The sequence below is a fragment of the Apteryx mantelli genome, chromosome 5 (genome assembly GCF_036417845.1).
Source record: "Apteryx mantelli isolate bAptMan1 chromosome 5, bAptMan1.hap1, whole genome shotgun sequence".
Classification (NCBI taxonomy): domain Eukaryota; kingdom Metazoa; phylum Chordata; class Aves; order Apterygiformes; family Apterygidae; genus Apteryx; species Apteryx mantelli.
Window position 1 is genome coordinate 47,813,252 of NC_089982.1, and position 25,877 is coordinate 47,839,128.

Here is a 25,877-nt window from a genome sequence, read left to right on the forward strand (position 1 = left end):
GCGGGCGTGGAGCGTATGGTGGTGAGCTTTGGTCATGGTGGAGGGTCCGTGCTGCGCCTTGTACGCGGAGAGGCTCCGGGCCCGGGTGCGCCAGGGCCAGGCGGTGCGGAGCGCGCAGGGCAGAGCATCGCTAGCCGGAGCTGGGGGCACGGTGAGGGGCCGCGGCGAGGGGCCGCCCTGGCGGGGCACGGGGGGGGGGCGCTGGCGGGCGGCCGTTGGCGGGGCGGGGCGTGGGCAGGGGGCCGTTGGCGGGGCGGGGCAGCCGCCTGTCGTGGCAGCCGCCTGTCGTGGCGCTGCGCCGCAGCCCTGGCAGTGCTGCTGCCTCTGCTCAGACTGTATAGTGTGTGCGTGGGGCAGGGGGGGGGAATTCTGCCGGGTTTGGGAAAAGACATCTCTCGTTGCTGTCAAGAGTTGTTGGGCTGCTGAAGCGTGGGATCATTTGGCTGATTGACGTGAACTTCGGAGCAGGATCATTAGTGTCACTGACATCTCCTTCCCTTCCCCTGTAATTATGGCAGAGCCTTAACTGCAGCAACTGTTAGCTCGCAGGGGTTTTTTTTTCCTTTTTTTTTTTCCTCCTTTAAATTGATATGCCTTAAAATATTCTTGTCATCAACATAATAAATTAGCCTTAGCAGATCGGATGTTTAAAGAGGTGCTAGAGCTGGAGAAACTTAGGCTTTTTGTAAATAATGAGGGAAAACTTTTAGAATCCCTTTTGTTCACTAAAAAGGGTAAATTTTAAAATATCATTTGGCTTCAGGAAATATATGGTACAAGGAAAATTATACTAGTAGTTCCTGGTTTTAATTGCTTTTTTGGTAATCCCATAAGCCTTCAGAAGCCTGAAGGAAGCAGGACAGAGAAAGATACACTTTAGTCTGCAGAAAAGGAATGTATTTACATAACTTTGTTTTAAAAACATCACATTAATTAGACCAACTATTTAAATAAATAAAGCATGTGGCATCTGCTTTCAGTGTACACACAGTATGTAATTTCTCTACTAGTTTTTATCCTTTTTGCTGGCAGCATAAAATAATTCAACAGTATAAAACTGCTGGGGCTTGTGAGGCCTTCTGGTAGAAAAAGATGTCAGGATATAAATGAGCAGGTCTAGCTAATGAGCTGTGAAGATCTAGTACTCTGGTTTTGTTTATGGAGGTGGCTAGGGTTTTTTTTCCTCATGCCTGTTTTTGTTCAGCTGTGAGAAATTTTATGTATTGCTTTTGTCCTAAGTATATTGGATATCTCCAGATAGAAAGTTGGCATGGTTTTTTTTCCCCTTTTATGTATGTAAGACAGTGTAAGATAGTACTTAAATAAAAGATCAATTTCATAAAGAATGTAGTTCAAGATACTTATTTTGTTTAAAAGGTATGCCATCAACAGATTAGTTTTTATAACTGTCTTTCAGGACCTTGATTTCTAAAGTAAGGAGTTAAGCCCTTGTAGTTACATAAAGAAATTTCATTCCCCTAAATATTCTGATGATCATAACTTTGTACAGTAGAAGTCACCTCAGGGTGACTTTGTTCACTAGCAAGCAACCATCACAAGGCTTTTTGCACTGTTTAGATCTCAAAGTGGCTGTTAACCATGGACAAAGCCTTGGCCAGTGCAAAAAAATAGTCTCTATGAGTATGGAGACTCAAGAGTCTCCATAATAGTATTAATGTAAAGGCTTGCCTGATACCAAAGTGGCATCAGTTTAACCTAAAATATTTTGAAGAACAAGTTAGTTTTCCAAGTCAAGTTTGACTCTGATTTAGTTTAAACAATCCTGAGTGGCTTAAAACCAAAATAAACCTTGTTGCACATGGATTTACTTACTTAAGTTTCACAGGCTATGCAAGAAAAGATTTTTGCCTCAATCTCGCAATTACCATTTTCTTCTCCTCTAGTAGTATCCTACCTGCTGCTCAACGTCTTCTGAGATTAGCCTTTCAGCTACTAGGAAGAGAAAAACACTTCTGCAGACTTAGTGTAGGCTCTTCTGTAATACACAATGCCCCATGTGAAACATTGAAAGCATACTACTAGCATGGCTAAAAACTCCAGCAAGAGGCATTTTGAGAAGGCTGGCATTCCACAAATGGCAGAATTAACTCTTTGACAAATATTTAATATCCAAACTGTACCTGTTGGTTTACATCATCCTGAAAATCTGTTTGAATTCATGACTTGAAGAAAAAGGCATAAAATAGCTTGATAAAAAGATGCATTATTTCAGTTCAGAAAAGTATGGGCTGAGTTATGATATCCTTAGTAATCGTGACTATCTGCTTCCTTAGTAAGTAGCCCCATTGTTTTTGACAGAGCTGCTTAAAGAGAAAAGCTTTGATGCTGTGTACGTGGGAGATTTAGTTCATACAGCTACTTGCTGAATGTGTACTGATGTTAGATTCAAATTATTATAACTTCCGTTGTAATTTTTGTGTGTGTATGTACTCATTTTCAGACTGCTGTGAGTGAGGAGAAAATCTCCAGTCACAAATTCCTTACTGGACATGTTTACAGAGGTGTGGAGACTTTGGGAAAGGAGCTTTTTATGTATTTTGGTCAGACAGCTTTGAGGTAAGAGGTGGGGGATAAAAAAAAGTTCCCTATGCATTTAAACTGTACATTTTCAGGGGGATCTTCTTGTTCTCTCTTATAAGTTCCAGAGATTTTGAAAGTTAGTGTTATAGAGAAACTTCTCTGCAGCCTGTCTTTAAGTGCTGGAAATACTAAATAGTGACTTAATTTGTTTCAAACAACTTACTGTTTTATTCTTAGTTTAAGATGTCATGTAAATGTATCTGAAAAGGACAGTTATTCCTTGAAATGCTTCATTTTAAACAGGAAATTGCACTATTTAGGAACAGAACTCATAGAAATGCATACAGTTGCTTAGCATTGTCCATTACAAACTGTATTTGCAATTACCTTTAGCTTTCCTTGAACAATTTAGATTGAGATTGTCTGTACTTAATTTTTGAATAATTCAGTTGCTCTGACAATAAACTCATGTGAAAAAATTGCCAAATTTGAAAAAAATTCTGTGTGTATACATCTATGCTGCCTTTCTTGCTTTAAACACTGTAACACCTCCTTGTTTTGGAACCATGGTTTGAATTTGGCAGGTGAATGGTTTGGGGATCATAAAGGTGTCTTTTAATTTTCTAGTGAAACTGGCTCATAGACAAATGTTAAAAGTGTGCCAAATCATTGTTTGTTCATGCTTTGCAGAGCTTATTAGAGATTTGTTGGCATGTTTATTATTATCAGATGCTTGAGCTCCTTGGAGATATCCTCATGCTAGCTCCCAAGGTCTTATTTTAAATCTAGTTTTCATTTTCTAGTTCAACATATTTCTGTACTGTAAAGGTCAATTAAAACAAGAATCTAACAAAATGTGCAGTGTAATGGCCTATTAAAACAAAAAAGAATTGTTTTTTATGGTAATTACTATAGCATAAATAGGTGAGGCTCTTGCATTTAATAGGTAATGCTTACATTTAATGCCTTTCTTTCACCCTCCTACTTATAATATAATTATACATGTTTTTAAAAAACCTGCGTCACTTCTGCATTCAAGGTAGTTGTTGTCACTTAGTGACTGATCTTGAAAGGTGCCAGGTCATGATTTTTCTTAGTTTAAAATTGATAACATCAACAAATATCTTAGTTTGGTGACATGATATATTTCCAGTGGCACTGCTGTTGTGGGAGAGTGATGGGACTGAAAATGCTTGGCTGAGAACAGAACAGTTTACAGTGGTTGCACTCTGGATAAGTAAAGGCAGTGATATATTAGTAATTACCTGGGATGATATGTAGACTGATCTCTGGTAGCAGGGGGCTGCTGGTTAGCAGATACAGTGCTATATGCTTATTTCTCCAAGTGTTAGAGAAATGCAACTTAGGGAGTTGAGTTAGAAAAAGTATACACGTCTGGCTTTAATACAGAGAGTAATCCTTGAAAAGGTACATCTTTTATTTAAAATAAGAAGTGATAAAGGATGGAAGCAGTAAAATTAAAACAAAAGCCCCAAATCTGATACATGATCGTGTTAAAAGTCTCTAGGAATGCAAGAAAAGTTTGCAAACTATTAAAATAGTCCAAACTTCCTCCAGGTGTTTCTTCTGGAGTTTTTAATCTCTTGATACAACTGTTGGCCTATCAGTTGCAACATTCCAAAAGACTCTTCAGTTAAAAGTCCTTCCTAAAGGATACTAGATTAGGGCCTGATGGTTGAAGAAACCACGATTGCCCTATAGATGAATTCTTACTGCAACTTCAGGATGTTTAGCTCTTCTTACTGAAGAATAGTATCTGTGGAAAAAAGGTAGTGAGAACTACAATTCCCACTATTCCCCTACAGTTCCATAGTGGGATCAACCAAAGTGCCTGACAGTTCAGTGCTAAGGAATTGCTAATTGCTAAGGAAGCTAATTACTAATGTAAAGAAACAAAATGTAACCCAAGTTCTTATTTTAGACCGAGGTATACCAGTGGTCTTTCCCTGGCCCTCTTCCTGTTATATAACTTAGAGAAGAGGTTAAATGAATAAATACTTGACTAAAAATATCTAAAATACATAAAATGTGCTAATAGTAAAAAGATACTATAAAATAGGCACTTCTAACTTTTTTGTTTTTGTTTTTAACCCTAATTTAAGGTAGAATTATAGGTGATTATAGTAAAGGTGGCAGTTTGTTTAAGCTGAATCACTAACAATACTTTACAAAATAGCATCGGGTGACCCTTTCCTCATGGAGTAACAAGGTGCTAGTCTTATAAGCACACTTCAGTGCTTTATACAACAATCATACAAGTAAATACTAGGACAGAACTGTCTGTATTTTAAAGCTACTCATATTTGTGAAGGATAGGATTATGGTCCTAATCAGTTTCTCTTACTTTTTATGGGGCTTTCTTAAACAGAAACAGAGAAGAAAAAGTAATTTTTAAAAAGAAAAAGATAGAAGCTAGTTGTAAGGAGGAAAAAAAAAAAAGGCAGGGGAAGTACCTGAAACAGATGTTAGCCTTTTAAAATGACTGTATTACAAATTAATTGGATAAGCAAAGGGGCAAATTGTACAATAAGAAGACATTTTCAATGAACTGAATTACTTTTAGACATAGGACTTTCTTCATGAGAAGAAAGGGTTACTGCTGTACAGATTCTGAGTCTATACATACATAACAAAAATAGCTTTTCTTGTCTGCCGGGGTTTCCTGTAAAATCCTGGTAGTGATGCTGAAATGTTAGTCATACAAAGCTAGGTAGCACGTCTTCAGAAAGACAAAGCTATGCAAGGTAATGAGCTTATTTTATGCTCTTGGATTTTTCTCAAGTGGGGAATGACTGCTTGGTGGAAGAAGATAACCTGGCCATGAAATCCTTTTATACAGTATGGTTACTGTTTGCCTGACTGACAGGCGAGTGAGGAGTTAACAGGACTGAAGTTTGTCAATTGATATGCAAAAGAACTGATGTGCGCAAAGCTGTTGAACAGAGGACTTAACAGGACTAAAGTCGTCTACCAACCGATATGCGCAAGGACTGACATGCGCAAGGCTGCGGAATGGCAGCATTAACAAGACTGCAGAAGTGAAGTCTGCCACCTGGAATCCGCACGGACCCCCGGGGAGGGAAGAAGCAATACGGAGGTGCTGGGGTCTTGCCTCGCTAGCAGGGTCCTCCCGAGCAGACAAACTGTCCTGTGATTGCGAAACTCGCAAAAAGTCGGCAAAAGCAGTGTTTGCCCAGAGCCCCAGCTGTATTAAAAGAGGCTTGGCAGCTAGGAGAGTTTGGGCAGGCACGGGAATGTGACCTGATCATCCTCTCCGGCTGGACCGTGAGTATCCCCCCCCTCCCCTTTTCCTGGGACGCTGGGTGAAGGGAACTCCTCGAGGTTGAGAGCCCTCTCACTAGGAGAGTGAACAAGAAAGCTTTCAAGTAGGGATAAGCAGTCCTTCCAATTAATAACACAGTAATCGACGGTTTCAGGTTATCCTTTCTAAATTAGTAACTGATGGTTTTGTGTTATCCTTTCTAAATTAGTAATTGCATTATTTTAATGGATGTTACTAATCCAAAAACTTGTGTGAGGAAATAAACATCTTTTTTATTATTATTACTATATTACTGTCTCAGTTGTTGCTATTGAACCTTCATAGCATGACAGTGTGACACTGACTTAAAAACGAGGCACATACTTCTGAGATATTGCCATATTACAGATAGCAATTAGCCAGTGAAGAAAATCCAGTTCAGTATATTTGCTATCTACAAATTGATAAAGTGGGCAGTTAGTTTTGTTTAAAGAGTACAAATGAGCAATGACTCCTAAAGAACTTATCACCAGTACTTTTAGATACCCATTTAAACAAGTATATCAAAGTCACCAAAGAAAGTAATGTAAAGTTTTAAGAAAATATGAGGCACTTTTTTCCGAATGTGCCTTGAAAGTCACTTAAGAAAAACAAAAAAAAAAAGATGAAAGGTGAAAAAATTAGTAGTAGGGGAAATGGCTTAAAATGCTTGCACAGGTTGCTGTCCTATGATACTAGTGAGCTGTCCCAGGGAGGCCATGTTGCCGTGGAAGTGATACAGCTATGTGAGAGAGATTGTACTGGGCCTAGTTTCTGTCGTGTGCTATAAATGTAAATTTGCGGTGATAACCAATTTATAAAAAATTCTAAAAATTGATAAGGTGCCTGTGTTCTTATATAGCTGAAAAAAATACAAAATATTCTTAGACAGGTGGTCTTAATTGCTGACCCCAAATCCCTTAAAGTGAAAGGAAAGACTTCCATTGTCTTGACTGGAAATTACATCTTGGCTGTTAGAATTTGATAATATGAATTGTCAGTGTTTTATTTATCCCTATAATAGACTGCTGTTACTGAGCTCTTTTATTTTTTATGGGGGAAAAATGGTTCAAATAAAACCAGAGCCTTATAATATTGTGTGGCACTAAATCATTCTAAAAACTTGCTTTTTCCCTTTTCTACAACAGCAACAAATTCATAGCTTCTTACTCCTAGTCGTCATTGAATAACAGGTCTATGTTTAATTGGAGTAGCTTCTGTAGTTGTAGTTAAAATAAGAAGAGTTCCATTTTTGTCTCATTTTAGCACATCAAAGATAATGAAACACACAAGTAAAATTTTGTAAAATTCTTAAGGCTTTCTAATGTAAAAGGGATTTATGCAAAGAGATAATTGTGAATTATTTTCCTAGTCATGAACTGGCACATAGCTATGACAGTTAATAGTTGTGACTTTTAATGCTCCTTTTAAACAGTGTACTGGAGCTTGGTAAATGAAATCATCAGCTATTAATGTGCATGCTGTTTCCTTAAAACAAACTTGCAGGAAATGTTTAGCGCATTCCTAATTGATAGCAGTAGGCAAGAGTTTAAAGTCCCCTTTAAAAAAGGGGGGGGGGGCTACTTAAGCCTGTGTTGTACCATTAATGGAACTTGAGAATTGGAAATGCCTAACAGAAACAAAAGCTGCCAAAATAGCTATATTAACTGAATTGAGCTGTAAGAAAAAAGCTTTTGAAAGACACAGCTTTCTGAAAATTGAAGAAAATTAGTGAATAAATGCTATTAGGAAGTTACATAAATAGCTGACTTAAGATTGCACTTAGTGAAATGTTGTCTTCATCTAGCTGTAAATATTTAAAATGCCCATCCTTCCTGATATGCAGCAAAGAGAGAATAAAAGGAAATAGACACATGATATTGGGTTTCTTTGGTCATGTGTAGTTTGATCTAGTAATTCTTTCTGTATCTAGAAAATAATCCACTTTTTATGATATGCAATGTTTTTCATTTAAGAAGTAGGGCACTCCCTCCATTCTTCTCTCTGCTTTCTAGGAGCTGAATGTATCAGGTGAGTGTATAATAAATACATAAACAAAATAGATGGGACAAAAATCAGACTTGTCCTTTGCTTAATTATACTGTCTCCCAGTAGAACACACTTTAAAATATAAAACATCTTAAAGCATTGGTGATCTGTAAAAGGATTGCTTGAAAGAGTCTGCTCCGCTCCTTTGCCACCTGTGTATTTTTCACTTTATTTCTTTTATTAATTTTTAATTGACCTGCAGTTTTTGCCTTGGTCGTAGGCACAGAAAAGCAGAAAACAACATATGGCAGTTGTTAATTACATTGTTTATGGCATTATTGAAAGTGGCTTTGATATGATAACAGGGTTGGCAATGTGAGGACTGAAATCTTTCCTTTCATATTTGATGACATTTTGCCCATTTTAACAGAAAATTATCTGGTGAAGTAGTCTATCAATTCTTTCATTCTTCTCTGGGGACCTTAGAACGTATGGTGGAAGACTAGCACTTCAAGAGAAAAAATTCTAAGTGAGATAGACCAGGAGTGTGTGTTACTTAATGATCAGTTTTGACATTTGCATAATAAATTTTAAAGACTACCTGAAAATTGCTGTGTTTTGGAGTATTTCTAACTTGGGGAGGAAAAGGTTCTTCCCTGTGAACTGAGCACTATGTGAACAAGTCATATGCTGCCATACTACTGTTAATGACTGGAATTATTGCACATGCGTACTGCCTTGGTTAGATCAGAATAGTTCACAACTCTAAAAAATAGACTAGTCTAATGCTTGGAAGCATTGTTAAGGTAAATACCCTCAAGAACTTTGTTTTTTCCCAGGGTTCACTTTGGTATGAATGGTTCCATGTGCATTAATCATGATGGAAGCAAAGACAGAAATGGAGCACTACCAGTTTTGGAGATACAGCTTACAGAGGATACAGTTTGTTTTTTTGAGGCAACAGTAGAGTATAGGTAAAGTAAAAACTAATGAAATTAAACCAAGCTCTGTGTGTTGTTTTTTTTTATTTTTTTCTTTTTATAACATTTTGATTTTTCACTATGTTATTAATGGAATTTTTTGAAGTGCTTAGATTGCCATTGTAAAAGAAATACAATACCTAAACATATCATGTTTATGGGTATGGAAGTCTAGTATCTGTTACTTTTTGTATCAGTTTATATACAGGTAAAGTAGTTTTATGCAATACCTTTCTAAATAGTATCAAGACTGATAATTAAATTTGGATTGAATTCTGTCCTCTGATTTGACTGCTGAACCCCATTACTCCTTTAATTTGCATTCAAGTCTCAATTTCTTAACAAAAACAAGAATGTAAGGGTCTTCGTATTTGCCAGTTACTGGTTTTAAATTTTTATGTCCCCAAGGTTGTGTTTTTACTTTTGTTTTCTTTTTGAAAGCAAATTGATGTAACTGTTCTAATTAACATTAACTTGATATATTCATCCATCAGCACTGTACTTCTCACTGCTAATAAAACTAATAGCAAACTTGATTTAAAAGCACTCGAGGCTCTTGGATGAAAGGGAAATTTGTAGATTCACATATGTTACTTGAATTAATGTTACGAAACATAACAGCTTATGCAAATCTGAGACTTCTTGCACTGAATTATTTTGAAACTTTGTGCTTCAACTTACAATTAGGCTTAACCTAATAAAATCGAGGTTTAATAGAATGTATCTTTTATTGTCATGTTGAAACTACTGGACCATGTACTCTTACGGTTAGTTATGGTTGATGATTCAAAAACATGATATTTCCATGTTGAAAATAGTTTTAAGGCAAGAACCTGGCAATTATTTTTCAAGCTAACATGAACAAGATGATTTCTTGTGTGTTGGGCCAGATGCTAGCATGCTCCATGCATGTATCATTGAGCTGTTTTGTTTTTTCAAGATTTTTTTTTTTTTTTTTTAATGCCTCTGCCTGTCATTGGTATTTTCTCGGTTTGTTTTATCTGCATATAATGTACCATCATATCTTAAAATGTTGTTTTTAAAACCATATTGGTAAATTAGCATATAATTAAAATAAAAAATACACTATGTCTTACTGTGCCTTCTCTTCCAGAATTGCAGCTGAAAGTGAGCAGAAAGTGAGAATGATGGAAAGTTTGGATGTCTGCTCTCCAAAATTTAGCTGCTTAAGAGCAGAAAGTGAGATTAAGCAGCAGAAAACCCACATGTTGTGTGATGTGTTACTGGATCAAGCAGTGTTACCTGGAGTGGGAAATATCATAAAAAATGAAGCACTATTTGACAGTGGCCTCCATCCAGCTGTTAAAGTGGGTGAAATGTCTCAAGATTGTTTTAATGACAACACAGTATTAGGAATATAAATATATGCTTATATAATGTTTTGTCATCTTCTCCTCTTTTAAACCTTCCTTTGTTTTTTCATTTCTTATTTTTTAAGTTCTTCTAAGACCTTAAACTCATGTTTTATCATTATAATCTGGGATATTTGTCGTAGAACTCCTTAGGACCTCTTTCTGCTACTCCTGTCTCCCAGACTGGACATATTTGTAGGGGCTATTTTCATAGCTTCTTCTTCCATTTACTGTGCTGTTAGCTGGGATCATTTGCTTTTTTTTTTTTTTTTGTATTATCATACTTCTTTGCTTTGGATCCTCAAGCATGTATCTGCAAACTTCTGTGGAGAACAGTCTGTTTGCGAATGAGTCTGAAATTATATAGATTGTAAAGCAAAGCTGATGAAAACAGTAACTGGAAGTCCACAACATTTTATATATATATATTTTAAATGTAACTTGTATGAAAGATTTCATAGGATCAGTCTGGATTTGAATCTTATCTAGAGTTGTATGATGATACCCATTCTGAAGTGAATGGATATTCCTTACAGTTTGGGGAAGGTTGTCTTTGCATTCCTAGCAGCTTATAATTTCTGAGACTTAAGTATTGCTGTAGAAAAGAGCCTTGAGTCCTGTTTTCTCTGGGGGTATGTTACTGTAAAAATTGCACTGCTGCTATGCTTGGCTTATTTGAACGAAAGTTAAAATCAACAGGAGCTATAGCCTTCCTGTGTATCCAACAGCCAAAGTTGGATGAATAGGTTAGAAATTGCGCTCTGTCATGTGCTTGCATGCTCTCTCTCAATTAATATTATTAACGAAACAAAATGGTAAATGAACCATTCTCCCTCCACAGCCTTATCAATACCTGGTTTCTGTGGACTTTGAATGCTGGTTCTACAGAAACTACAGAGAAATCCCTTCCATAGGCTTCTCCAGAATATCTTAAAAAAAAAAAAAAAAAAAGTTAGAAAGGACATCCTGGAGGTTTATTCTAATGTCCTTCTCAAAACAGAACTAACTTTCATGTTAAATCAGACTGCCTGGGATCTTATGCAGTGGAGCTTCAAAAATCCTCAAGGATTGAGATTCCACAGTCCCTCTGGGCAAACCACTTCAGTGCTTAATCCACGCCTAGGTGTTAATCAAAATGCACTGGGGTGTGTCCAGCATGTGAGCTGGCAGAGGAAAGAAAAATATGACTTAGAATTTTGATATTCTTAACAAAAATGTGTCTTCTTGATACATCTCTCTAACTGTGGTGCCTTTGGCTCAAGTATTCTTCTTGAAGATCTCTCATGGAAAAGGGCCTATCTGATGATAGTTAAGTCATGTCATAAAATCCCCTAGGAAACCAAGAGAGAACTATAAGTTGTTAACTCCGTGAAGTTAAAACTCATGTTAGTGTCCTATGATGAGGAACTCTTAGGTCAATGTAGAGGAAGACCACTGAAACTTTTTATCTAGTATGTCTTTCAGGGGTTAGGCAAAGTACACTATTTCGTATTCACACAATGAGTTTGTGTAGAGTTATATGTGCAAATATACTATTTTACTGAGATATTACATAAAACGTGTAGCCAGAGAATTCATCATAACAGGAAGCAACGTAATTCCATATTGGCTGAAGATGTCTGGATGGCCAGTGTATTACAGGTCTTCCTACTGTTGTTGCTTAGCATACTAATATTGTAAAAATTGTGCTTGTCTTATTCACAGGTTTGCCAACTGAGAGATGAGCATATACGTCACTTGGTGAAAATGACACGTGACTTTGCCCTCCTTTTTTATAAGGTAAGGCTTTGTGTTTTTGAGAAACCTCCAAAACTTGGCTCCAGCATGTTTTTAGTTGTATGTAACCTTCTAGTGGAAATAGTAAAAAGGTGCAACAAGACAAATGTTTCAGTGAATGAGAATCTTGGTTTGGGTGCTATTCACTGTGAATTGTCAAATGAGGGAGAGGTGGTGGAGTCTAGCCTGTCTTAAAGACTGTGCAGAACCTTGGCACCGTTGCAGCAGATGAGTTTGACGCCATGTTGCCTGGCGAGTGAGTTCAGTTCTGCTGTGCATGTGCTGTAAAGTCACTCTGAGCATGTCAGAATTGATGTATATCGAGCACATGTTTACAGGCAAGATAACTACACCATAAAGGTCATCTTTCAACAGGAAACTAAGAATTGCCTTGGGGAAGTATGAAGGTAATTGAATTAATGTGGCTTCATTTATGAAACTTTGAAATAGTAAATTTTTTGACTAATAGAAGCCAATTGTCAGAAGTTACAATCTAAAAAGTTAATTTTGTATAGTTAACAACAGGGAGTGTACCCAGGTATAGAAGACAAGGGATTAAAACTAGTTTTGGAAAGTAGTTCGCAGGCGTGTGGGAAGTGTCCTGGTGAGATGTTTGGCTGCCAAATGCAGCTGATGAGTAGGGTGCTGAGATTCCTGTCAAGATATTATTAATCATGGGGAAAAGCCTTGTAGCAGAATCTTTCTCCATCTTTCATGTAGTGAGTTGAATCTTGATACATCTGAAACAACTTTTTTGGTTGCTAGAGGGGAGAAGTTCAAGGTTCTCCCAACTGCCACAACATCAGTAGCATTTGTTTCTTCCCCTGAAAACCAGTAATTCCTGGTTCATGGTGGCAGTTGCTCTTTAACTTTAAAAATAGAGAATTTGTCCTAATTCTTGTAAGGTTTTGTTTGGTTTTGCTTTTTTTCCTGCTTGCAGAGAAATGAACAGCAGCAGTGAAATGGCTGTTTCTCTCAGCATTTGTTCACAAAAGGCAAGCAGCTAGTCTTTGTTAGATGAGGAGGAGGGCACTTAGTTAATTTTCCTAATGCAGTCTTTCAGTCATGGAGGCTAAAAATGTGACCGTTTAACAGACTGCTTAAATTACTGCTTCTCCCCCAACCCACTGAAGAGCAGTGTTTGGTCTCTCCAGGCTAGGGAAATCTCACTCTCCAAACTTCATACTGGTGAAACCTACCAGCAAAGAGATAGCACCCAGTTCTGCATCAGCTATAATACTGGGAGATTTAGATGTGCCACAGGCTTTTAGAGTGACAATAAACAAATAGCTTAAACTTCTGTAGCTCTGTTTACCTATTTTCAAAATTTTTATACTCTATACTTAAAACAGTATTTGCTATTCAAGTCTTTTTAAAGGATGAGCTAAGCCCCCAAAGCCCCTTTCAGATAATATCATAATGAAAATAGATTAGTAAGAGTGGTAGTACTTCATCATTGTTTATAGAATGTTCTTATACTATAATTATTATTCTAGTAATAATACTGTATTATTATTTCAAGTAACCCCTTACAGATCCAAAGATGTGCAATCTTATTCATGTAAATACCTGTTGCTTTTGTTTGGCTTTTAACTTACTGAGGGGTGGGAAGCTCTACGGATAAGAAATTAACTCCAACCTTAAGGAGAAGTCTATGAAAAAACAAACTGCTTGCCAGTATTCAAGCAAATATGTAACAGCAATTCTTTCTGGCTGGATTACTGGATAGTGAATTGTACTTTCAAAAGCAGAAACAGCTGTCATTCAGCGAGGCTAATTAGTACGGGTGCAGCAGGAGCAAATATGTTGAGCTCAAAGTCACCTGTATTCTCAGAAAACTCCATGAGTCCTCAAGCATTGTGGAGCTAGAGCCTGTCAGAGCTGGGCTGGTTTTGCTAGGCAAGCTCTGATAACATCTGAACTGTGCTTATGGAACTGTGACTATGGTGCTGATGCCTATGTAGCTCTCCAGAGTTGGCTTGGCTCTCCTACTTTGTTTTCTGTTTGTTTTTTCACCAGTTTTATCAAAGGTATGCCTATGCTGACTCCATGCAAATTCTCTCATGAAATGTTCCTGCTTGTCAGCCCTCTGGAGGCTACTTAGGTCACTGTGTACTAGGCTAGACTGTGCTTCATTTAATATGACTTTCTGCCACAACCTGGGAAGCCTGCTGTGGCTCTTCATGGGCCAGCTTGCATCTGGCATGGCCTGGGCTGAGGTGAAGCTGAGAACTTTACTGGGCTCAGGCTGGCTCATACAGAGTCTCTGGAATCTCTCTGCATTGTGCCATTCTCCAGGTTTTGGGAAGTTTGATTAACCCAGATTGTAGTGTCAGGCCTGAGCTGGCTCTGGGTTTTTTTGGTGGTTGTGTTTTGTTTTGTTTTTTTTGCTCTGTTGGTGCTCGTGAACTCTTTAGGAACACTCCTGCAGGGGCCAGGTCAAAGACTGGTACTGAATCAGAGTTAGCTGATCCAGCCAGACTCAGGATGGATCCCTGGCATATGTTTGCCTGTGCTGTGCAAGTATGTTTTTTGTTTGTTTATTCTCCTTTTTATGATTTGGAGAATTCCAGACCCTGTTATCCTAGATTTAGAGTCAACTCTTCTTACATAAGTCTGAAGTACAGACAATAGTGTTTATGAGTATCCCTTAAATATCTTTGTGTAGTAATTCAGCTGTCAGTTTACATATGTGGGGGGGGCTTTTTTTTCCCTCCTTTTTTTTAATGTTGGCTTCAGTTGAAATGAAATTTACTGGGGTGAAATTGGGTCTTTAACTTGCATTCCAAATATGTTCTGCTTTAGTGCCGCAAAACGGGGTCTCCAATCTACAAATACTACAAAGTATACAGGCGCCCTGCCTGTGGTCAGTGCAATGAGAAGATAACTATATGTCATTTAGGAGAGAACAACAGGATGACCTACTTCTGCTATCGATGTCAAAAGGCTGATCCCCAGCTTGTCAATGTTAGGTATGATTGTGATTCTATAACACCTTTGAGCATAGCTGTCGTCTGAAAAGTGCCGTAACAGTAAGAGGACATTAATTCTCAAATACAGTGGATCCTTGTGCATTTTATATCTAAAGTCTTTTGACTTTACAAAAGCAAATATTTTGGCCATTGGTGTTTACAAATGTTTAAAAACTGTGGTTTCTTGATACCTATATATTTCAAGGGGCCTGTCTTCTATGAAATAGCTAGTACTCTAACCAAATGTGGGAATCATACAGAACAACTCATAGTACTCAGAATTATCCACTGTTTCTGGAAAAATTGCCCCATATTCTTGGTATTATCAAAATAGTAGGCTTGGATGTTTACATACCACTGAGTTGAATGGCATAAGGAAGAAAGAAATGTGTGCCTCTTTCTATTCCTTTTCATAGAAAGACCCCTCCAGTCAAACAGAAACAGCTAGACAGCTTTGCATCTGTGCTATTTTGTTCTGGCTGTAAAGTTACGAGAAAAACTAAAGCTTCAGTAAATTCAGACTGCAGCAAATCTTGTAGAGCTTCTGAAGTCATAGATTCAGTGACCTCTTAATTGTTAGTGTGCTTAGAACACTTTTTCTTCCCCCTTATCAGTTTTGGAAAGACCTTACTACATGTGCGCCACTGAGACACTTCCAGTTCTACATAAATTGTGCTAGCATTGTGATAGCAGCAGCCTTTTGCCTTTTTATTTAAAAAAAAGCACAAAATGCATTTGATACCATGCAGGGGCAGAAAATAGTGGCTTCAAAAGAGTCTTATTCACTCTTAAACACCTATGTTGCTCTTGAAAATTTTCATCTCAGGCCTCAGAAGCTTGCTTTTTTATTTTGAGCTTTGTCAATCTAATAAAACATACTGCTCTGTACAAACTTTGCCTTCATTAGTACATACATTTTTGGGTGGAGGTGAGGGGGGATAAGATTTACACAACACACAAATCCCTCCCCCTCTCCTTCTTTTAAAACAACTGTAACTCAGATGGCTGAAGGGATTTTTGCTTAAATTTAAAAATCATCTTTGAGTACAGATCAAACAAAGAAAAGTCCAGCATGGAAGATAAATATTTCACATGCTGATAACCCCAATTTGCTACATTTTCAAAGGTTATAATGAGAAATGTTTTGCAGGAGGGTAAGAGGACAGCAATGTTCCAGTGAGTCAAATAACTAGAAAATGATTCAGGAAAAAAAAAAATTCTTTACTCTCTCCCTTCTAGAAAAGTAGGTATGCTAGGCTTTATAGAAATTGGGGACAACAGAGATTTTTTTTTTTTTTTAAGAAAACAAACAATAAAAGAAAACAGTGGTATCTTCCAATTAAAAATTCCAATTAAAAAAATGTGGTAATGGTAGCTATAAAATAAAGAAGTCATTTCTAGTGATATCCTCCTCATAATGTCAAATTGTTGTATTCTGCTGGTCTGTGTTTTCTATTATGCAGTAACTGTTATCAAATAAAAGTACATTTAACTCAAGTGGCAACTAAATGCTTATCTGCCATTTCAAGCTTTTCACGTTTCAAGGCCAAAAGGAGCCACTGTGATCAGACTGACTTACTGCAGATCATAAACTGTAGTACTTCACCCAGTGGTTCTTGGGTCAAATTCAGTAGCTTATGATTTTGCTCACTTGAAAATATGAATAAAACACCTATTATAAGCTACCTCATCAAATCAATGTACCCTGAATCTCTAAAACACATTTTTTTCCCTATCTCATGATCCAATAAAACAGGAAAAACATCAGATTACACACACAGGATATGCTGAATGTAATCAGGCTAGTAATGCATCTTTGATACCTGAGTAGTAGAATTGATTTAATAATGTGAAAATATCCATTTTTAATACAAACTTACCACTTAAATTGTTTGTTATCCAGCTGCAGTATTTCAGTGAATGCTACTGCAATGTCTACTCTAGCTCTTGACAGCACAGGATCTCTGAACTGTCAGCATTCCTCATTATTGTCCATACCCTTCTTGCTGTGGAAGAGCTGTGGTAGATAATGGATATCCATACCATTATGAGAGAAGCATATCTTGGAAGCCTGTTGAGGAGAGTGATAATTGCAGGATAAATGACAGGTCCGAAGAATATCACAATTCCCCAAAACAGCATTTTGGTTTTTAATGGAAGTGCTTAAATTTTTAAGATTTAGAAAGTCTCCAGATTGTGCATAATTCCATGAAAAGCTATGCAAAAAAATGTTTGAACACTTATCAACCATAGTACTTAAAAACTTACATATATGTCTCATTGAAATGATAACAGAAACAGTTATATTTAATATGCTAACAACATCTGGATAGTATGGCAGAATTAGTCCTTGATAACATGCAGTGATTGCAAAATAGTAACTATGATTCTAAGCAAATAAATCTGCCAACATGAGAAGGTGGTATCACTGAGTGTGACTGAGCACTGGAAAAGGCTGCCTAGAGAGGCTGTGGAGTCCCCTTCCTTGGAGATATTCAAAAGCTGTTTGGACACGATCCTGGGCAATGTGCTCTCGGTGACCCTGCTTGAGCAGGGGGGTTGGACTAGATGATCTCCAGAGGTCCCTGCCAACCTCAACCATTCTGTGATAGTTTACAGGAAAATAACTACAAATAAAATCTGCAGAAGTGTTTGTAGTACAGCTTTGGCTCACCAGTCACAGGTAGGACATTTCTGAACTCTTTCTTTTTAATGAGAGGGAAAAAAGCATGAAGCAAGAAAGAAAATTCTTAATTCTGAACAGGCTCCTAAATGTTAAAAGTATTTTAGCAAATGGTGACACAGAAGACAGACTTTCTAAGTTTAAGGTTTTCAGTTCTGTTGGCTGTTATAATATGACCTAATGGCTATCATTTAAATGATAACCAAGAAATTTGTTTGTTACATTGTGTGATTTTCTTTATATCAGCCTCTGAACAGTTCTTCATTCACTAATGCATTTGTTAGCAAGCATTCTATAGAGGGGATAGGGGAAAAATACTGGAACAGTCTTCATTTCTCCCCATATTTCTTGCTGCAGTACTTGAAAATGGTACAGAATTTGAGAAAGGCTGGGGCATTGTGCTGTACAGTATAAGGGGATAATAATTAGCTTTCTGTCAATTTTAGTTGGAATATTTTTATTTGTATTACTTCTCCAGCATTGGCGAAGATTTGCCCTTTAGGTAAAGAAAAAGATCAAACTCTAATCATGACATGCTGTCCAAGCTATAATAGACGGTTGTAACACTGTGTACTACTTGTTCTCTAGCCCTGCATATTCCTGCACATAGTGGTGTAAGGTAATTTGTAGAAGAAACATCACAAAATGCTAACATCATTCTTTTGTTTCACAGCAAACTGCCAACTAGAAATAGCCTAATTGGCTGGGCGTATGGCAGGGGGTCATGTTCTATTGAACATGTAGCTCAGAAATCTGAAGAAGAGTGGACATGTATGCGCTGTACCCTAATAAACAAGCCTTCTGCTAAAAATTGTGATGCCTGCTTGACTTCAAGGCCTGAAGGTATTGAAAGCTTGTTTGGAACTTGGATTGGGGGGAGGGGAGAGAACTGTATTTTCAATTCCATTTTCAGAACCATTAAACTATAGAAAAGTGTCTCATAGGTAAATTGTAAATCATTTTTATGTAACTTTCACTAACTTTAAAGCCAGATTTTGGGTGAATCTTATGCAACCAATCATGGAAAATGTCTTGTCTTAAACACTAAAAATGTCCAGTCTTCCAGTGTTGTGTGCAGGTGAGGATTCTACGGACAAGCCACTTCTGTGACCCTTTGTTTTTAATGGGGCAAGGAGTGAGACAAGATGCTGTTCTCTCATTCTTTCAGTTACCCCTAAAATCATAAGAGGTCTGTAGCATGTCTCTGATAGAGAGGAAAATCATTGTGGGAGTAGGGCAAAAAGTAATTCTTATTTTTTCATGTGAACAAAAGCACTAGGAGACTGTATATTTTAGTACCCTTTGCAAAGGGTGTGTCAGGATTTCTCATGGGCTAGTTTTTTTCCTCCAAGTTCAGAATATGGATGGTCCTGGACTCACTTCCTAAATTTGTTGTTTGTCTCTTACTGAAGCTTTACTGCTACTATCTAGACTCTCAGTGCGCATAAGTAGCTGTGAATGAGACCTAGAAAGTGAAAGGAAGATGGAACTGAAAGAGTAACATATTGCCTTCTGTCCAGATTTCTGTTTAGAAGTCTAGATATTAAGAAGAGATGAGTGAAGTAATGGACTTCACCTTGCTCCTGAGACCTGCTTTTTATATATATATATATATATATAAAATATATATATCTATATATATGAAGAGCAGAGCTTAGTTTTCTCTTTCACTTTCTGTAGGAAAAGTGAGGTAATCACTCTGTAGAGGGATTTACAGGAAATTATGTGGATCAAAACTCATGCTCAGAGACATTTTGAACTGTTACATGTATTCCAAGAAACATAAGTCTAAAGGTGTGCACGTATGTGACTTCTTATGATTAAAGCTGATTCTATAACAATTCTTTATTAATTAAAACTTTTCTACCTTAAAAGCTGACCCTCCACTTATTTCTTGTTATGTCTAGAGAATTATTCAATAAAGTGGCAGAAATCTGCATACTACAACTTAATCTTTTGTTTTTCTAGCCCTAATTCTGTAAAACTGAAAGGGAAGATACTTTTAAGTAGTATACAGGCTCTCTTTGTAATTGAGAAGAATTAATGTGTTTATTTAGACTCCTGGACTGATTGTTTAAAAATTCTCTGGATTTAACAACATGACTCAAAGTATATATGTTGAAATTGAAATTAAAGATCGCAGATTCTCATAGCTCTTGAGGGGACTTAGAGCCATACTTTTCAAAGTGCTAAAAAACTCCCAGCCTGCTTGAAGAAGTATCTTGTGGTACTGATGCTTGTTCTTACAAAATCAGTTTCAATGCTTTTTTAAAAGTGTTGATTCATTCTAGAGACCACCTTGTATGAATGGAGTGGTGTGTATCAAACTCCTCTCTTATTCCGGTTCAACTCCATTTCCCCAGGCCGGGAATCAAGAAGAGTATGTCTTTGTGCATAGCATGAGATCTGTTGCCAGCAGAGGCAAATCTTCTTGTTCTTTCCCTGCAAAATCAGTGCAAGAAACCTGTAAGCTTTAATCTGCCTGCAGTCTCAGATTTACCAATTAACCTCTCTTCTGGAATTAATACCCTTAGCTGGATTTTAAAATATATAGCAACCTCTGCACAGCAAAGATCTCTAAAGCTTTGTATCAAAATCCTGTTCCATTTCTTTTCCTGTACTAAGTTTCACTTCTTCAGCTATATGCTTCTACTGAAAACAGGCCTGGAATTTGAAAACCTGTTAGATTTGGTGGAATACTATTACAAACTCCTTTTTTTTTTTTTTCTTTAATAAGATTTTGCATTGTACGTGTTATCTGAGATTTTTTTTTTTTAACATGGCTTTGCTTACTTCTCTCTTTCTCATACAGGCATTAAGGTTCCCTGTTTCCTCCTCTCTCCTATAGGTTTCATGTATAGAATACTCTTCAAATCTAGTCCCATTCAAATAACAGTAATGCTATCCTGAAATACATGATGTTGGCTCCAAAAGTGCATGAGCTTTGGTAATTCAAGAAATTTGGTATTATATCTAATCTGTGACAGATTTTGTGATCTTTCAAGATGTAAAGTAAACAGAAGGAAATTCACTATTTCACTCTCTGTATGAACAGTTACAGCTCATAAATATGATCTATAGACTCACTCTACACAGATGGATTATAACTAATGATTTATTTTTCCTTAGTTCCAAAGATAGAGAATGATGAAGATTCTGCAACCTTTAACAGAAGCTTAATGAAGTATCCTTGTAATGATTTTGGAAAGCCAAGTGTAGAAATAAAGATCAATAGGAAAGCTGCATTTGGACATACAACCCTTGTCTTAACAGATCTTGGTAGCAAAGTTGTTCTAAGAAATGATACCCAAATACCTGATGGACACACTCAGTGTGGTTCGCCAAAGAGCAATTTGGATCAAATCCAAAATAATGCATACCAGTCAGGGGGAAGCATAAACAAGTACTGCTCAACAAATGTCATGGCTATGGCTTCACCCTCCCATCAGCAGCCTCTCTCTTTCAAACCCGTCCAAAAGAAGCAGCAAACTGATCGTATATCCTCTGTTCTCCAGCATAATATAGGAGTCAGGTATGTTATTCTAAAATGTAAATAAGTCTTTTTATAATCCCATAAACTTTATACCTGAAGACTAATGGAATGCTGTAGGGTTCAGACATTGTCTTTGGATTTCTATCAATCAGAGGTAACTTATTCCTGGGTAACTAAAATTACATTCAGATTTCAAAAGCACTTAATGACCTAGACTTTTATTGAAAAAGTCCTGATTTTGGCATCTGGCCAGCCCTGCTGTTAACTAAACGGCTGTTCATAGTTCAGATTTTTACATGGAATAGCACAGTATAACTCTAATCAGTAAACTGGCACAGTTCTGCCTAAAGAACTATCTGATCACTGCTTGCATTAGTAATGTAGTTGCTGTATGCTTAGAGAGATCTTGAAATCATTGTGAAAGATGACAAAATGTAAATTGATGTCCCTCTTTAAAGTACTTAGACAGGTGATGTTTTCTTACTGCCTTGATCATTAATTTGTTTTCCCTGTTTAAAGAGATGTTCTTTAATCCTTTACTTTTGTTATTTGCAAGAGCATGTATGCTTAGTATGTTTGTTTATTGCAACCTATAGAGAAGAGAAACAGGTCTGTGATGGGAACTCTGCTAAAATGCTAGCTATCTGAAAGTTAGTTAGAAGCACTGAAGATATTTATCTCACTTTAAATGTGTAAATTCTTACAGCATAATGAAAGTAACTGAATGACTGAGCTATTCTAATTAAAATGATTTGTAAACTAGCAATTTTCAATATTTTCCCAAGGTATAAACCTCTGTACTGGTAATTTGATGAACCTCCAAACCTTATTTTCTCTTAACTTCCCCCCCCATCCTACATGTAATTATTTGACACTCCACCCATCCTGAATTTTTAGTTACATAGCCCTATTCAGACACATCCATAGTCCAGTTAAGAGAAATTTGGTGAGAACTTATTGAGGTTGTCAGGGAGAAGACTGGCAGAGATGCACAACAGTAATGGGAGTGCAAGGTGGATATAATTAATGTTGGTAAATTATGCAGAGTGAATGTGAAAGATGTCCATGATATGCTACAAAATTCTTGGTCATGGGTTTCTTCTGAAATGGAGAAATTTTTTGCACTGTCGAAGCACCAAGTTGTGAAACCAGATTTTGCTTGCTGGCATACCAGGCTGTATGAATACAGATTCTCCTTACTGTCTCAGTAGAGGGCTATAGAAAACTGAGGATGCAGGCAGGATAACTGAGAGTAGAGGGAAGCACAAAGAAGAAATGAGACAATATCAATCACAGTAACAGGTAGTTATAGCAAGTCATCAATTTAAACATATGTATGGTTTGGGGGAGTCTTTTTGTTGGTTTTTTTGAAGTTGTGCCAGAAAAGGAGAGGTTTTGTGTCTCATTTTAATGAGATGTTGGAAGAAAACTTTGCTGATGTCTACAGAATTGTGATCTTCCAGACATAAAACACAACATAAAATTCCTGAGCTGAAAACTTAACAAGAATGGAGTGAACTAATTAATCTTTTCTGTTTTCACTGTGGTTTCATCACTGCTTTTCTGCTCAGTAAATAGATTAGAAAGATATATTTCAAAGAGGATTAATCTTATTTAAAAATGGTAATGTGAAAAAGAAAGCCTTGTGTATTGCATTCAGATAATCTCTGCCTATTTCAATCTAGAGGAATGAAGAAAGAAACTTTATCTCCTTCAGAGAGCACTCTTCCACCCACTCAGCTAGATTACTTCTTGTCAGAATATGATTTGGAGAATTACAGGAACTTTTTATTAAGGAGGATGGAAAACTTTTCTGTGAAGTGCACAAATATCCATGACCTTGAGTAATTGCTTGGTATTGGGTTTTTTGTTTTTTTTTTTCCTTCTGAGAGAATTCTTTTAGTGTATGTTGCAATTTGGGAAGGAGGATACAACATAGGTAGTATGATTTGTTTTGCAGATGAACTTAAGAATATGTTAAAATAGTTTAAAACAATGGTTAATGCTAGGGAAAACTGGTATAGCACCTGGAAGATGAGCACAGAGTTAGAGTTGTCTATTCACTCCTAGTACTCATTCATCTTTACTTAAAAGCGCAATAGGGTGCATTAGAAAAGCAAGCTCTTTGGCTGTCACTGCATGCAAAAGTACATTGAGTGTGCTATCCTAACAAGTAGGAGAGAGAGTTCTTTGTCTGGATGTGGTGTTGGTAATCCCTTTAACATTATGCAGAAGTAATTTTTTAACCTGTCATTACAGCAAACCTCAAGTTAATATGACAGATGGTATTTGTACATTAAACACAGGCCATCCTCACTGCAGTAAACATAGCCACCTCTGCAGCCTCAGAGTTGTGAGAAAGGACGGAGAAAACAGGGGCAGACAGTTTTGTATTTGTCCTCTACCCAGAGAATCTCGGTGTGCCTACTTTCAAGTATGTATAAGAGTTCAGAGCCTGTTTTCTAATAAAACAAGTAAGATTATATGCCATTTGCTTAATTCAACAGGTCTCCTTGCTGCCCACTAACCCCCGTATCTGTAATTGTGGAAAGACTTGATCCATTTAAAACTTAAGGTCATTTTGGATACTTTTGCACACTGAATTGAAACTGAGAACATAATGGTAATATGAGCAAGTAGTTTATTACTTACTTCTCTTACAGCTTTGAAGGCACCTGCTTGTGCAAATTAAGGCAGATGCACAGTAGGAATGTTGGTTGGAAGAGACTTCTAGGAGCTGATTAGTTCAACCTCCTGCTTGAAGCAGGACTATTACCAACACTAGATCTCGTCAGCCATGTCTCTGTCTAGCCAAAATCTTGAAAACCTTCATGGAGATTCCATAACTTGTCTAGACAACTGCTGTGCTAATGCCTAAGACTGTTCCAGCTGCAACTTGTGGCCATTGCTCCTTGCTATGTATGTTTGACTGAGAAGAGTTGACTCAGTCACTTACCATCAGGTAGCTGTAGATGAATTCAGGACAGTAATAACTGTGATGCCTTAATTTGAAAGAATGTATGTGTTTTAAAGTTACAAAGTTAAAATATTTAACACCAGTTAAATTATATGTAGTTACAATTAACATTACAGAAAAATCTAAAATCACTAAACACAAAAAACAACAAACTCTCTTAACTACCAGGAGAAGTGCCTCTTGACACTTATCTGCTAAAGTCTCCCCTGTAGATCTATTTATTTCTGTTACTAATTTTAAAATAAGGAATTCATAGCCATCACATACACTAAAACTGTTTCTTTTGGCAGTGGGCTGACTTGAATTTTCCATTCTGTAACCATGGGAAGCGCTGTGTTATGAAGACTGTGTTGAAGATTGGTCCCAATAATGGAAAGAACATTTTTGTGTGCCCTTTTGTAAAGGAAAAACAATGTGGCTTCTTTCAATGGGGAGACAATGGGCTAGGTATGCAGATTATTCCTTGATGCTGAAGTTTCCATCTGTAAAATGAGATTTTGTAGTTATTTGCTCCTTAGGATGTCTTAAGAGTATTTGACTTTTTCTTTCCTCGTCTTTACTCTGTGTTTTTTCTGTTCACTGGTTCATAGTGAAATAGGTCCAACAACTAAGTAAAGAACTGCAGATTTGGAAAGAGCAATTGTTACATCTAGTCCTGTGAAAATTAAACATTGCTTGTATCTTCCATACTAATTTGAAATTCACAATACATTGTGAGTTGAATGTTTGTGATACTGTTAAATTCCAATCAGAAAACAGTTCACTTTTTTCTTTCTTATAAATGTCATTGAAGTTTAGCAGCACTGTAAACTTTCAAGTATATGTAATTTATAGAATGGATAACTCAATCTATTTAAAATATGAATTTAGATTTTTTTCATACATGAAAACATTAATTTAATAAAACTGAATAAAAATCATTGCTTTTTTTTTTAAGCACCATACTTTTTTTCCTCTGAACTCAAAATGAAACAACAATGGTTTGTACACTTCAAATCTTACCATAGTTGAATTTATGTGACCTGGCTATATTTGGAAAACAGTGACAAAAAAACCTGCCCCACAACAAATAGCATGACTCTACAGTTTTCTTTATTACACATTTTAAATCCAATTCCTAACATTTGATTCTAGTTGCTATTGATTTCCACCACCACCCCCCCCGAAATCCATGTGAAATGTTGTATTTTAAACCATACCACTTAGGTGGTTTAATCTCAATTTACATTTGCTTGTCTTAACATTCTTTGATAAGGCAAGGGGGAAAGTAAATAGAATATATTAAATTATAAAGTGTGAAGTAAAGGAGAAACAAAACTTTTAAGATCTTTGGAGCACCTGCTGTAGACAACAAGGGAAATGAAACTGTAATGAATATATATACCTGTAGCTTCAAACATAATTGAATAACAATCATGTTTCTGAAGAAAATAATTGGAAGAAGCTTATTCATGAGAGAAAAGAGGTCTAAACATTTTTTTTTATATAGTCCTCCAGTCAGTGTCTATGCTTCAGAATAAATTCTGTCATTTCTGACAGCTAACTGCAGAAGGATGCATATTTAACTTTTCTGAGGATGCCGTGGAACTTCAGTCGAACTTAAACCTTCCATGGTGCTTGTGAAACTAATTCATTCTTGTCCTATCCAACACAAATTCAGACCAGGCTTTTTTCTTCCTCCTTTTAATAGCCTTTTACACATTTCAGGTTTCTAAATCTTTCCTTGTATAAAGGAAATCCTTTCTAATCAGATTATAGAAAAAACAATCCA

General features: G+C 36.8%; 1 protein-coding gene and 1 long non-coding RNA gene across 5 annotated transcripts in view; one reads left to right on the forward strand and one right to left on the reverse strand.

The window, feature by feature from the left end:
• On the forward strand, nucleotides 1-24,992 carry NEIL3 (nei like DNA glycosylase 3). 4 transcript variants are annotated; one of them, XM_067297930.1, is made up of 10 exons: nucleotides 1-21; nucleotides 2,462-2,577; nucleotides 8,692-8,826; nucleotides 9,947-10,160; nucleotides 11,910-11,984; nucleotides 14,787-14,953; nucleotides 18,310-18,479; nucleotides 20,766-21,168; nucleotides 23,389-23,563; nucleotides 24,397-24,992. In XM_067297930.1, the coding sequence occupies exons 1-10, from the start codon at nucleotides 16-18 to the stop codon at nucleotides 24,571-24,573; spliced, it is 1,638 nt and encodes a 545-aa protein (XP_067154031.1). In that variant the 5' UTR covers nucleotides 1-15; the 3' UTR covers nucleotides 24,574-24,992. The 4 variants fall into 4 exon arrangements, with proteins under 4 accessions (XP_067154031.1, XP_067154030.1, XP_067154034.1 ...); XM_067297929.1 differs by having other exon boundaries at nucleotides 18-151; nucleotides 24,397-24,991; XM_067297933.1 differs by lacking the exon at nucleotides 23,389-23,563 and having other exon boundaries at nucleotides 18-151; nucleotides 24,397-24,502.
• Nucleotides 19,997-25,877, reverse strand: part of LOC136992262 (uncharacterized) — a 17,008-nt gene continuing 11,127 nt past the window's right edge. The window contains exon 3 of the long non-coding RNA XR_010884410.1: nucleotides 19,997-20,078. This is a non-coding gene — a long non-coding RNA (uncharacterized lncRNA). The remainder of the gene's footprint in view (nucleotides 20,079-25,877) is intronic.